The sequence below is a fragment of the Monopterus albus genome, unplaced genomic scaffold (genome assembly GCF_001952655.1).
Source record: "Monopterus albus unplaced genomic scaffold, M_albus_1.0 scaffold83.1, whole genome shotgun sequence".
Taxonomy (NCBI): Eukaryota; Metazoa; Chordata; class Actinopteri; order Synbranchiformes; family Synbranchidae; genus Monopterus; species Monopterus albus.
This window is the reverse complement of record NW_018127963.1, coordinates 997,014-1,010,037: the sequence shown is the minus strand read 5'-3', so window position 1 is coordinate 1,010,037 and position 13,024 is coordinate 997,014. Positions and strand designations below refer to the sequence as shown.

Sequence of the window (13,024 nt, the reverse complement as noted above, 5' to 3'; positions counted from 1 at the left end):
AATGTAGTTAAAGAAAATACAGAGGACAACCCTTCCAGCCCAACAAACAACATGGAGACTTTTTAAGCCCTGCTGGGACTGCAGCTAAATGAGTCTGACTTAGCACCAGCATGACTCCAGGCCACAGTGTGTGGATGTCAACACAAGGCCACCGCTTTCTGGCTGCATCCAGCACTTCACTTACTTTATTCAGTCACTTTAGTGTGTATTAACATTTAACGCTGTTTGATTGACAAACACCGTGTTTACCCCCATGTCTATTATTTCGGCACCCTTGAGCTAAGTAGATAATCTTACACCTACACACTAGTTGTATCTGACGTTCTGCACATTTGAAAAAGTATTAAACATTACATAGATTTCTGTTGTATACTGTCCAGCTGCAAATTAAAGCCTGATAGCATGCAAATGAAGCATCCCAGAGAAATATCTAGATAAGAGGAACAGTGTGGATAGTTAAATGTAAAAAATGAGATTTCTCTGCCCCCTCCTGGTTGTTTCTTAAACATTCTTTTATGGACCCCCAAACTCTTCAGTAAAAAGCCAAAAATTGGACTTTTCCAAAGTCAACATCTTCCCCCAGTTTACAAAGCCAGGTACAGAAACAGGGATACGATTCCCAGATTCATTCACATAATCTACAGGATTCACAAATGTGATCCTAATCCATATGGGAATGATTTAGAGTTTTACAGTTGATTTATATTACATTTTAGCAAAATCACCTGCTTGGTTACATAAAAGAATCTTTCTAGTTAATGTTAAGCATAGCCCCTAAGTCAGGTGACTCTGCAGTAGTGAGCATGTTGCTCTAAATATACTCTCAGCCCGGAAGAGAATGGTCTTTGGTCCAGTAAAAGTGGTGACAGCAATAGTTCCCACTGAAGTAAGACACACATGCGATTATTGATTCTACGCTGTTCTAGGCCACGAACTGGTGCTAATATTCCCCTTATGGGGTGACCTGAACTTTTTGAGGGTCTGCTCAGATAAAGATAATTCAAGTAGCAGGTGCTAAAGGTTGATATACATTATTCATCAGTATCTTTTAGCTTGGCTGTTTCATTCCAAAAAAGATTATTACAATAATAAATTGCGGATAAAAATGCTTTAGGGGGCACAGTGCAGAAACAAAAGACAAAGTTTAATCAAACAAACCCATGTGTTTTTCTTCAGCTATGTATTCTCATACAGTTCATTTTATTACTATATTTTATGCATACATTTCCCAGAAAGAAGCTTTGATAGTCTTCTTTATCATAGAGCACAGTGCATTAGTTATTCCAGAGGTTCAAGTGTCAGCTGCAGGGTCAGGAACTGGAGGCCAGATATTCAGTTTGCTCCTGGCAACAAGAAACAGCCGGCAAAAAAAAACAACCCCCCCCCCCCCCCAAAAAAAGAAAGAAAGTTTCTACATTTGTTCATTAACCTTTGTGGCTTACTGGCTGGCTGTGGGCTGTGGGCTTTCTCAAGAGATTTTCAATGCGAGCCTGAACTACACTAAAAAGAATGGTATCATTAGCAGTGATCCCTACCACAATCACAAATCCACACAGGGTCTCAATAACATTTTTAAACCCATAATCAGTGGAAGGGACTCTGTTTATCTGGTCTCATAAACAGTATTTCAGGCAGTGAAAACAACACAACTAGCTACTGCATGTAAAACTGCACTTTTATTAAAACAAATCCATTGTATTTGAGTTTGTCTGCCTTTTAAGAAATATATGCTATCTGCAGAAGAATGAGAATGTATTCACATTTTTTTTACCTGATCTCTCAGATGCATCTTAAGTTGCCATTTTGTATTTATTCTCCTGAATAAACAGCTTGTGTAATTACAGCGTAGCTAATCAGGCCGAGAAACCTGGCCTGGAGAACAGGAGGCCAGATCAGATAGAGGGACAGTTACGTCACATGAGGGCTTTCCCGGCTCTACCACGCTCCACATGCACATTCTACTCTCTCATACGACTTCTAAATAATGAAAATGTGTTCATGTAGCTGAAACTCTGATATCCAGATACTGTATAGCTAAATGAGTACAGTACTAGTGCAGAATGGCCACAGCTTCAAACTAAACTACATGCCTTGCTACCAATCAGGCAGGCACATTAGCTTCTCTGGGTTTATCTAGTCATTGTAGTCATTTATCATTACACATGATAACTAAATGCCATACATTCCAATTTGGAAAGTGTACTGATACAAAAATGAACTGATAGATCACTGGACCTTTGCTTACCTACAGTAATGATGAGGGCACAAACCAGAGTGTTCCTTTCTGAATAGTCATCCCTTAACAATCACATGGACACCTGACAGTACCTTGTTCAGATGTCTGGATCTGGATTCTTGTCCTGCAGGAATCCTGGCCTCTACACATACATACAAGAACCATATTTGTTATGTCATCTTACAATTTTTCAAAGATTGCAGCGTCTATAACATAAACTATTGGTTATTACCTACAGTAGCTGTCGCAGTAGTGCAGCTCGTCACCCAACACCGTGTGGACTTCACCTGTACCACAACACAGTGTGTTTATTAAAAATCCCATGTAGTCCTCTCTCTGGCTGTGTACTGATATTTGTTATAAAAAGATTTAACAGAGACCTAATTCCAGTGTTATTTAAAATATTGTTGCCCTATACTCAACAAATATACTTTTATTTTTATATATTTTTAATATTTAATCTTATTTTACTATTTTCACATCGGCTTATACACAAGACACTGAAAAATGATGTTGTCTTCATCACATTTTGTCAAGCAAGTGAGTGTTAACAGTCTATATTGCCTGTATGGTGTGTGAGGCACAACACAATGTATGAGCCACGTATATGTGTGTGTTTAGACCTACTTGTTGCGTCATTCTGGTTCTGATAGTAGAGGTGGTACTGGGTGATGAAGCCATGCTGCTCATGCACAGGCTTCCACACCAGGAGAACTGCAGTCGTTCTGCTTCTTCACTTGCAGTCTGCGGCCAGTAGAGGGCGCCGGAGAGCCACGCAGGGGAGAGTAAAGACAGACAACAAAAGAGAGGATAGGGTAAAGTGGTGACACTGACAGGAAGGAAGACAAGACATTTGTTGCTGCAACAAATCAACTAATAACTTGAGTGATGAGTTTTGAAAACCCTTAATTTAACTTCATCCAAAAAACAGTAAAAAGTGGTGATATATGAAATGCTTTTAATCGGCTGACAGAATTGCTATGTTTTCCCTTCCTTCTTATTTCCCTTTCTCTATAATGAAGGCACAGGCAAAAATCTTAAAACTACTTAGTAAATGCATGTCACTTGACCCATTAACATGCCTTCTGCTTTAAATAATACTTAAACGCATAGCAAAATTAACAAAGGTTTGATTGGATTTTAAAGCACATACAGTACGTGTGCTATATATGCTACACTGAGTTGGGCTTAAAGTTAGGATATTCATCATACATCTGCAGGCACATTACCTTCTGGTTTGGTGTAAGTCAGTGCTGAAACTACTTGACTGCCAGATAGTCACAATATATTGCAGTCAAACTTCAAATCTGCAATTACAATCAGAAAAGCTATATTCAAACAAAACTATCCTGCATGGAGCAGTCAGTCACAAGCTTAGTGCCACATTTACATTGCAGGCTGGCTGATGTAAGCAGCTGGTGAGATGAACATTTACACAGTGAGCAATTAAGTAACAGAGAGCGCTACTTACATTATGTCTCAGATTTCGTGAAGAAGAGATTATAGAGCTGTTCTGGAGATAACATAAAGGAAAATGCTACACAGTTTAAAAATATAATTGCACTATTCATTCCAGTTTAAGTAAGACAAAAAAAATCTGTAAACCCTGACAATTATTCAGATAGGAAAAAATTAAATAAATTAGAAATGCTTCCCTCTTGGAATATACAATATAAATATAAACAATATGTATGTGACAGGTTATTTTTTTCATAGCAATCACACCAAAATCAGTGTTTGTTGTGTTCAAGTGAGTATTGCATTTTGTAGGAATTCTTTAGATGTCCACTTGTTAAAAAACTCAGCATATTGCAATCATCGAAACGAAGTACTACATTTCTACAGGGTAATATTTACTTACATACTTGATTATATAAATGAGCACACTCGTAGTTAATCTGAATGCACAGCAGGTAGCTAAAACCACATGCTGGGCTGTCTGACACATCTGTAAAGTAGTGGAGTGCAAAAGAAAGTGTAAGTGAAAGTGTTGCTCATGCAAATAGCAAATTTCCAATGAAATTATGGATCAGGAACACTTGGTTTTGTCAAAATAAAGCCTTATAAGGGATATGTGGGGTACCTTTCTGTTTTGCACTGTTGCTTGCATCAATGGATGGATTACCAGATGGGCCTACCTGGCACAGGCCCAGAGGTCCAAGAGCTTCACAGGGCCCCTGGGCTTGTGACTGTATGAAATGACACATTAGTTAGTCTGAAACTCATAGAGGTCAATTAAAAGGCAGAAAACAACCATCAAGACATGAACACTTGACCATGAAAGGATAATCATCTTTTCTTTAGGATAACCACCTTTATTTGGCCAAGTATGTTACACACAAGGAATTTGTTTCAGGTACAGAACCAATGGCAGCCATCTGCAGCACCAACTCAACCAATAGCTCTAACCATTGGGTCAACTGTGGGGTTCAGTGTCTTGCCCAAGGACACTTCGACACATAGACTGCAAACACTGAGATTTGAACCTTCAACCTTCTGGTTGGGAGACAACTGCTCTCCCCACTGAACCACTGTCACCTCCTCTTGTGCCAACATCAAGACTAAACAATGAAGACAATGCACACAAAACGACTACAAAGGATATGACTATGTGTGTATAGAGGCCCTATTGTTGGAGGGGTGGGGGGCCTTTAACCTGTCTGAGCCTTGCGGCTCATTGCCTCATAATCCATCCATGTTTGCAGCTACCACCTGTCTTACTTTATACAAGCAGGTTTTTGTGGGTGTGCTAGAAATGACCTTTAGTATCATTTTAGCTAAGTACAAGTAGCCTCTGCCTGAAACTGTAAATAATAGATCTTACATATTAGCTTCTAAAGTACCAGAGAGTGTGAGCAAGAGAGTTCTTCCCTGGGGCGCAGTGGCACCTTGCTTTATCATAGATGATGAAGACAGAGGTGGGCTGACTGGGGCTTGGGAATAAACCTGTTGGGAACAGAGAAACGGTGGAAATAACATTTCAGCAATGTCTCTAAATGTGAACAATACAGGATTTTGTGCTTTTCCAAACCATAAATGCAACAATAACAAGGTTTTAAAAACTTAGTGCAGGTAAAATCACACCCATCAGTATGAATTTAAAATCTAAGTGATTATCCAGTTCTCACCCTGACATAAAGTTCTCCTCATTTTTCGACGGGAAAGCGGTGGTCAGTGCAGATTCAGGTACAGGTAACAAACATTAGTGAAAGAGGCATGGTAAAATCCACTTCCTTGCTCTCCACTCCACTTCTGAGTGATAGCGCCACCCAGTGTGTTTTGGAGAAAATGCTGATGGACAGTAGTTTGTGCATGTCATTACAGTGACCAAAGCCAGTTCGCCTACAGGTATCTGTGATTCATTATGCATCAGTAAATACAGTATTAGGAAGTTATTTACAGCAAATATTTGCTTTTTAAATCTGCTTGCATCATGCTGTTTTGAAAAGTGCTATTTCTATATGTATTATTATTAAAAAGGAAATCCCCCCCCACACACACACATTTTAAAAACATTAGGTATGGCAACAGTGTCAATGTGCATCTTACAAACGAGCAGGCACCACATTAGTCTTTAAACCGATACGATGAGAAACAAGAGTTTCTAATATCACCAATTATCATTATTCATTTTATTCTTTTTTCAAAATATAATAATTATAAATGAACACAACAGAAACAGTACAATATAGAAATTCCAAAAAATAAAAGTAAAGATAAAGAATTAACAAGAGGCAGTGATTCTTCTTCTTTTCCTGCCTTCATGGTCTTTTCCTGAATCTCCACTAATGTAAACAATTAAAAAACAAAAACATTGATCTGAGACTGGCTTGGCTTTAAACAGTGACCACAGGAAAGGCTTACATGTTTATAGACAAAATAAAGAATAAATAAAAGGACAGCTGGACGGAAGAACATGGGGAAAGACAGCAACAACCAACACAGTCCTCTCCTTTCCTGTACCTTTTCCTTTACATCTTTAAAGACAGTGTGACTGAAATATACCAACATGCAGAAGGAAATACCACATATATATGTATATATGAATTAATACACTAATTCATTAAGTTGGGAAATGACTAAAAATTTATGAAACTCTTTATAGTGACTGCCACCTTAGAGCCCCTAGTAAATTATCTGAATCTCATGTGGTTTTGAAAATAAGTGAAATACTGTCAGAAAGTGAAAGTGCAGTGAGAATATAAAAGTTTGTCACTCTCAAAATTCATTTGACAGCTTGACAGCATGTGAACAGAGGATTTGTTACACAATGCTTAATAAAAGATGTGGACTATAAATAATAAATATTAGAAGTGTAAATGCACATGACATTTTTCAGTGTTATTTCACCATCCCTGGTACAGTCATCGCAGATTGGACGTTACGTGGTTTGCAAAAAGGTCCTTTTCATTTAACTGTGGTTCTCAAAAAGCAAAGCAGCTATGTGGGGTCTGTTGCAAGAGGTTGAGTTATCTGAATAAAAACCAGAATACTCTCACATCTGGAACAAAAGCCTTGCTCCACCTATTAATCACCACATTATTCTGGCACAACTGGTTCTTAGAGTAGGCCCCTGCATCTGACTGAATACAGGGAGTGGGATGATATTTGGACCCCAACATCTGTCATTACATACATTTTACCTAGACCAATATGGTCTTTGGAGGTGTCTTTATCCAAGAAACCCCTAATAATGTAATCACTTTCATAACTGTATGAACATATGACAACTGTCCTGAGTGACAGTGCTTGATTCTTGTTGTCCATTGAAGTTCAGTCACTGATTACTCAGAGATCATCAAAGTTGTAGGGTCATATCTTAGCAAGTTCATTTTACATTTACAAATTGTTATTTGAAGCCTTTTCTGCATGTCAAACAGGCTCTTCACGGTACTAAATATCCACCGTGATAGAAATGGAGATCAGAAATGATGAGAAAGCACTGCACCTTTATAAACCTCTATCTAAAGCCTCAGTGAAGAACAAGGATGAAAACTAAAAAAAAACAACAAAAAAAACAAAAAACAAAAACAGCGACACTATTGTGCTCCTTATTGCTCCTATGCTGCTCCATGTTCAAATAACCCTTATAAAATCCTCTTTAGTTTCAGGTCTTCATATTCAAACTAAATTCCCAAAAGCTTACAGACAGATGGAATCGGGCTAGAGGTTCAGAGAAGCACAGATATATGGAAAGCTGAAAAGAGAGAGACTCAGCAGAGGACATGTCAAATGAGCTATTCTATACTGTTTGAATGGACAGATTCCACTCTGTCCAGACATCCAGTTATCACGTCACTGTGGCACTGTTCAGAAACAGATCTCAAACAGCTGCTGTGGCGAAAGTGCTAAGCAATATGCCTCTGATTGGCTATTTTTGGAAGAAGTTGGGAAAAAAATCTCAGCAGCATTCAAACATCTCCATCTTGGTAAATAAGAACACAAGGCAACAGTTGTTCATGCTGTCACAATGAACTGTTTTAGAAAAAATGGACTGCTAGCCACTTGATTCTGGTTTGTTTGCATGGACACTGTAGCACTCCTCACCTGCCTTTGCTTTAGCAAGTATGTATTCATGACAGCCATTCAACAGCATTGCCCTGGTGCAAGCTGTGGTAATAAACTGTTAATAATACCTGGAAACAGTGATTTACACTTAATTGAATTTGACACAGGAAAAACCACAAAGAGTACCACTTAATATAACTTGCTCATGACCCGTCATTGCGTGAGAGAGTAGGGATGTTGGATGGGAGAGGGGTGCAGCAGGTTGCCAAATGCCTGGAAGTGTGATGGGAGGACAACAGATGATGGAGGTGAGGTAGACGGCGGGCTGAGCTCCACCTGCAGCCCATGGGGAGCACCAGTCCCATCACCTGCTGCAACACAGTCAGGGCCTTCTGAAACAAAAGGTTGACCACGCATGTGTATCTGGTAGAAGCAGGTAGATGGGAGGCGGTTATCATCATGGCTGGACGGAGGGCTCCTGCTGGGCCACTGGGAGCTCTGGGCAGAGGGCTGGGCCTGGGGATGGACCGGAGCTGAGGGACAACAACTGTCCGAGCCAGGATCCTGCAGAACATTCATGGGCGCCAAAGAGAAGGGACAACCAAACAGCTGCTGAGGACATCCGTCACTGTATAGCTCTGACAGCCCCATCACCAGCTCACAATCTGGACAGATGTAGAGGAACAAAAATGTCTGTACCTGCAGTCATGTCATCTGTTACTGCTGTATTTGAAGTTCCTACAATGTTTAGTGACTAGTTACTTAGTGCTGCTCTGCTATGAGACATCATCCAGGGACACACATCAAAATGTCTCTTAAATTAACAGCGTGTATTTACATAAGGCTTTCTAAGTTGCCCTTTCTTGCTAAAACCATGTAACCCACTTATAGAGTGACATGTGGGTACTGTATGTATGTTGTTTAGTGCATGTTTCATTTTGTTGACTGCATGTTGTACTGTGTTTATGTATATGTGTGGTCCAACAACAAATCAACTACTAAAGTTCTTGGTAAATAAAAGTAATTCTGTAATGTGTAATTGTGAACTAGGATTAAGATTAATGTTTAATTTTATTGATACAGGAAAGTTACACTTTATTACATTTTGAGCAGATATAACTGTAAAGATCAAACACATTTAAGATGGCAAGGGTTAAAATATCTAAAATAACCTATAAATGAATGTGTCATGATCAATTACATTAGTCCTGTCCCGTTTGGCTCTGTTTAGATTGTGCCACATGTAAATTAATGAGGTTTACTCTCAAAAACCAAATGATTTCTTTTCTCTCTCACTCTTCCTGTTGTCTTTACCTGCAGGCCCAGCCTGCTTTCTGTGGCCTGTGTGGATGAGATCATGGCTTTAAGAGAAAGCGGGGAGTTCGTCTGCGCCGGGGACGGCCCTCCTCCTCTGTAGCACCGTGTCAACATGCACAGAACACACACACACACACACACATACACGAATACAGATACAGACATGCATTCGTACATGCACAAACACAGCAACACAAGACACAAGAAGCAAAATAATAATGGGGAAAACAAAGGAGGCTGAGACATAAAATGACTGATAAAATAAGATAAAGAAAATGTGATGTCAAAATAGAAACAAAAAACCATGTAATCAAAATAAGAAATTCAAGAGACGAAATGAAATCCATAGAACTGCATGTACAACATGGTGGATAGATCTGGAAAATGTGTCTAACATGTTACTGTACGTAAACACTTTACAGTAAATACAGAAAAATCGGTGGAGATCCACTTCCTTCTGATTTCAGTGTTACCAGAAACCAAACCCAGTCCTCCGTTATTTTATACTGTATTTGCCAAATGTTGGAGTGAAGTGCTCTATGAGGAGCTTCCACAAGCAAAACTCTAATTAAATAAGCAATATGTTCTAAACCTTCACTGCACGTGTGCTTCTTTTCCAGCTAGTTCTGTCTTTGCTATGAGATCATCAAAATAACATTTTAGGGCATCATATCTGTAACACTTAGCCCAGTATTAACTGCACATTATGTTATAAGAGACAAATGTACTCTACCATGGCACAAAGTCCATTTGATGCTGAGCAGAATGAACACTGGCAACAGCTTCCAGGATTTGAGCCATCATATCATGTGCTTGTAAGAGACTAAGTCACCTTGTTTGTCCAGGTCCAAGCTCGACTGTGGAGGTACTGGAGACTCTATGTACTCAGACAACAAGCCTAAGGAACTGTTGCTTTGCTCCAGCTCCCTGACCTCCCCATCCTGGTCTCCATCCTCCCTGCAATACACAACACAATCACTGTCACCATAAGAAAGCATGTGTCAGCAATAATATGAAGAGCAAAAGAATAACACAACCTTAAGTGAAGTTAGCATTATTAAACTCAGAATACCAGGAAACAGTCATTACAATTTCCTAATATCAACTGTCATGCTGGTTTACTAAAGAGCTTTATTTTGTTGAACTAAATCTATCCCTACAATTTCTGCTGCTAATATGTTTTGGTGTTCAAAGAAGCAAAACATACATTTAAAAAGAAATCAGCACAGGAGCACTTACAGTACAAATATAAATTCCCTGTTAAGAGGCATTACTTCAGGATAGTTCCCAAAAGACTTGCTTACAGAATGTGATACACTGCAGAAAACAAGCCAGATGAATAGGGATATTTTAACGAGGAGATATCCTGGTGTGGATTACTGTTTTGGATTGTTTTTGTTGTGTAAAATAAATAAAGTGTTTCTTAAAGGCCTGGTGAAAGAGGTTCTCAGAATATGACTGTTTCAGATATGCACATACAGGAAATACTCCCTGCAGGTGCAGACTAAACACAAGTACAGTCCTAAGACACGAAGAGAACATATCTTTGTATGTTTTAGATGACTCACAGCCTAAAACCTTCTGCCTCCTTTTCATGATTTTATGTTCTCTATCAGGTTTGCAGCACACTGAACAGCAGAAATGACAGCAGTGTGGGATTTTCTCTGAGATCAGTAAGGGTCAGACACACATCATATGATGATAAGTTGGAAATATTCCCCATCTACTGTAGCAAATGAAACTGGCCTCTTCACAGCCCATAAGTAGGCACAAGACAGTCTGTCTGCGTGTTCACATGCCTGCTGACAAACCACGTATGTTTTGGATCAGGCGCTCAATGTACACTCACCAGCCACTTTATTAGTATGTACTTCAGTGCAACACTTCTGCCTTGACATATGTGTTTATGTAGCTCAAAATGCTTTAGGTTTGGGTGAAATTGTTATAAATGTATAAATTCTATTTTATGTTTGTTATTGAGGTCATAGTAAAAGATGGCGTTGTACTGGACAATGATATATTGAGAAGTCTTCCTAATATTCTGATCCTGTCATGTATGAAGCTGATACTCACACGCTTCCTGACTGTAGGCTGTACTTCTTGCGGCTGAGCCTGGTGGTCTGCTGGGTAAAGTACTCGTGCCGGTCAGATTTCTTCCACATGTAATAAAATTCCACACACTCACCCACAGAACGCGTTCGGACCTGAGGAGGCATGAAAACATCATTTTTGATTTGAGTGACAAAAAAAAGTGTCCCTTCAAAAATTCAGATGAGTACAGGGTCAGGTTTGTTAATGTGTCAATTTCAATTTATTTATATAGGACATTTATAAACAACAACTGACTAAAGTGCTTTACAAAATAACACACTATGACAGATTAATATAACAAAACAATAGAGGAAATAAAACACTAAAACCACAGTTCTACTTAGAAGAATACCAGTATCTCTATATGTATGGAAAAAGAAATTTATAACAAAAACAGGATCCAGTTTACAGTATCCAAAATTTTAAAATATAGTTGTCTAAAACTGTATTACAAAGTAAACAATTGGAAATCAGGAAAAAAAACATTTAAAAACAAACAAATTGCTTAAATAAATCAAATCTGCAACAGTCAAACTGAGACAAACGCCTGTGCGTAGCAAAGGCAGCTGGAATTGCAAAAGCACGGTCACCTCGACAACAAAGATTCAGGAAAGATTCAACAGGAACAAATGTCAGCATCCTAAGCTCTTACCTTATTTGCCTGAATGAGGTGGAAGTTTTTCCCGTAAACTCGATAGCCATGCTCAAAGTTTCTACACTCCTCCTCACTCCAGGCACACAGCTCATCTAGAAGGTAGCGAGATTAGGATAATATATCTATTTTAACATATGTAAATGTATGTGATGATGGTGATCTAAACCACATATAACTTAAAAACCATGTCTGTCTTAAAAAAAGTAACCATAACATTTTTGTTTTTAATTTGTGTCCATTCTGCAGTCCTAGGAGGAACTACAGCTTAAACTGGAGCCTCTGTGGTGAATATGAGGTCACATCACTGAACTCTTCCTCCACTGCATTGCTGAAATCAGCAGCTGGTGTTACAGTTATATTTTGCTATATTCTCTAATGGAAAAGGTTTTCATAGGGCTGATGTGTCACACACAATATCACTGCACTTTGCAGTTTATAGACTCAATGACTGCCTTCAGTCTACATTCTCCTCATTGACTCGCTTACTCCAAAGTCATCAGTTTGCTTCTGGCAGATATGATTTTATCTATGGGCTGTGGAAGGTTTATTTTGATGCCCTGCAACTGCTGATCTCACTCACAAAATTTCTTAAATATGCATAAATGCATACAAAGTCTATGATTTTGAATTAGCAATTTTCAGAGCCTTTGTTAGTTAAACATTTCCTTCACATCAACAGCTTCAACAAATGTTACACATGTTAATCAATAAACAGTCTGCAGATGAGCGAAGTACCTTTGCTACTGTGTGGATTCTTACACTGCGAGACTCAGTAGGCTACTTTGTACTAGGAGAGTTTAGCGTTTAAAGGCTCAGATGCTGTTTTATGAAAGTGACTGATTTTTCTTCAGTAGCCACCACAACCTACTAACATGTACAGAAAAGTGGAAAAAAGTAGGAGAGCAGGAAGGCTCTTACCACTGAACACTTTTACGTTGAAGCGTAATCGTCTCAGTGCTTCTTCTGCATTGAAGCTGCATTTCACTAGTTCATACAATGCCTGAGAGCCAAAAGAAAAAAAAAAGGAGAATGGAAACATTTTCCAAAAACAAGTCCGTTATTTTGGTGAATGTTGTTTGAGGGGACGTCCTCCTGTGGGCTCACCACCTGCAGGAGGATCCGTAAGGGGCCGGTGCACAGTGGCAGGGGCAGCAGTCGAAGGCAGGGCCCCCGACGACCCGATCTCTGGACACAGAGACTAGCCCTGGGGACATGGA

General features: G+C 39.1%; 1 protein-coding gene across 3 annotated transcripts in view; it reads right to left on the bottom strand.

The window, feature by feature from the left end:
• Positions 1 to 5,938: 5,938 nt before the first annotated feature.
• The window catches only part of mier2 (mesoderm induction early response 1, family member 2), a 16,148-nt gene continuing 9,062 nt past the window's right edge, over positions 5,939 to 13,024 (bottom strand). For 2 of the 3 annotated variants that reach the window (XM_020607109.1, XM_020607110.1), the window contains exons 8-12: positions 12,726 to 12,807; positions 11,805 to 11,899; positions 11,135 to 11,265; positions 9,894 to 10,018; positions 5,939 to 8,409 (exon numbers count right to left, since the gene is read on the bottom strand). In XM_020607109.1, coding sequence (XP_020462765.1) covers positions 7,958 to 8,409; positions 9,894 to 10,018; positions 11,135 to 11,265; positions 11,805 to 11,899; positions 12,726 to 12,807 — 885 coding nt within the window. In that variant the 3' untranslated portion in view covers positions 5,939 to 7,957. Of the gene's footprint in view, positions 8,410 to 9,058; positions 9,156 to 9,893; positions 10,019 to 11,134; positions 11,266 to 11,804; positions 11,900 to 12,725; positions 12,808 to 13,024 lie in introns of all 3 variants that reach the window. The other variant, XM_020607112.1, reaches the window with a different exon arrangement.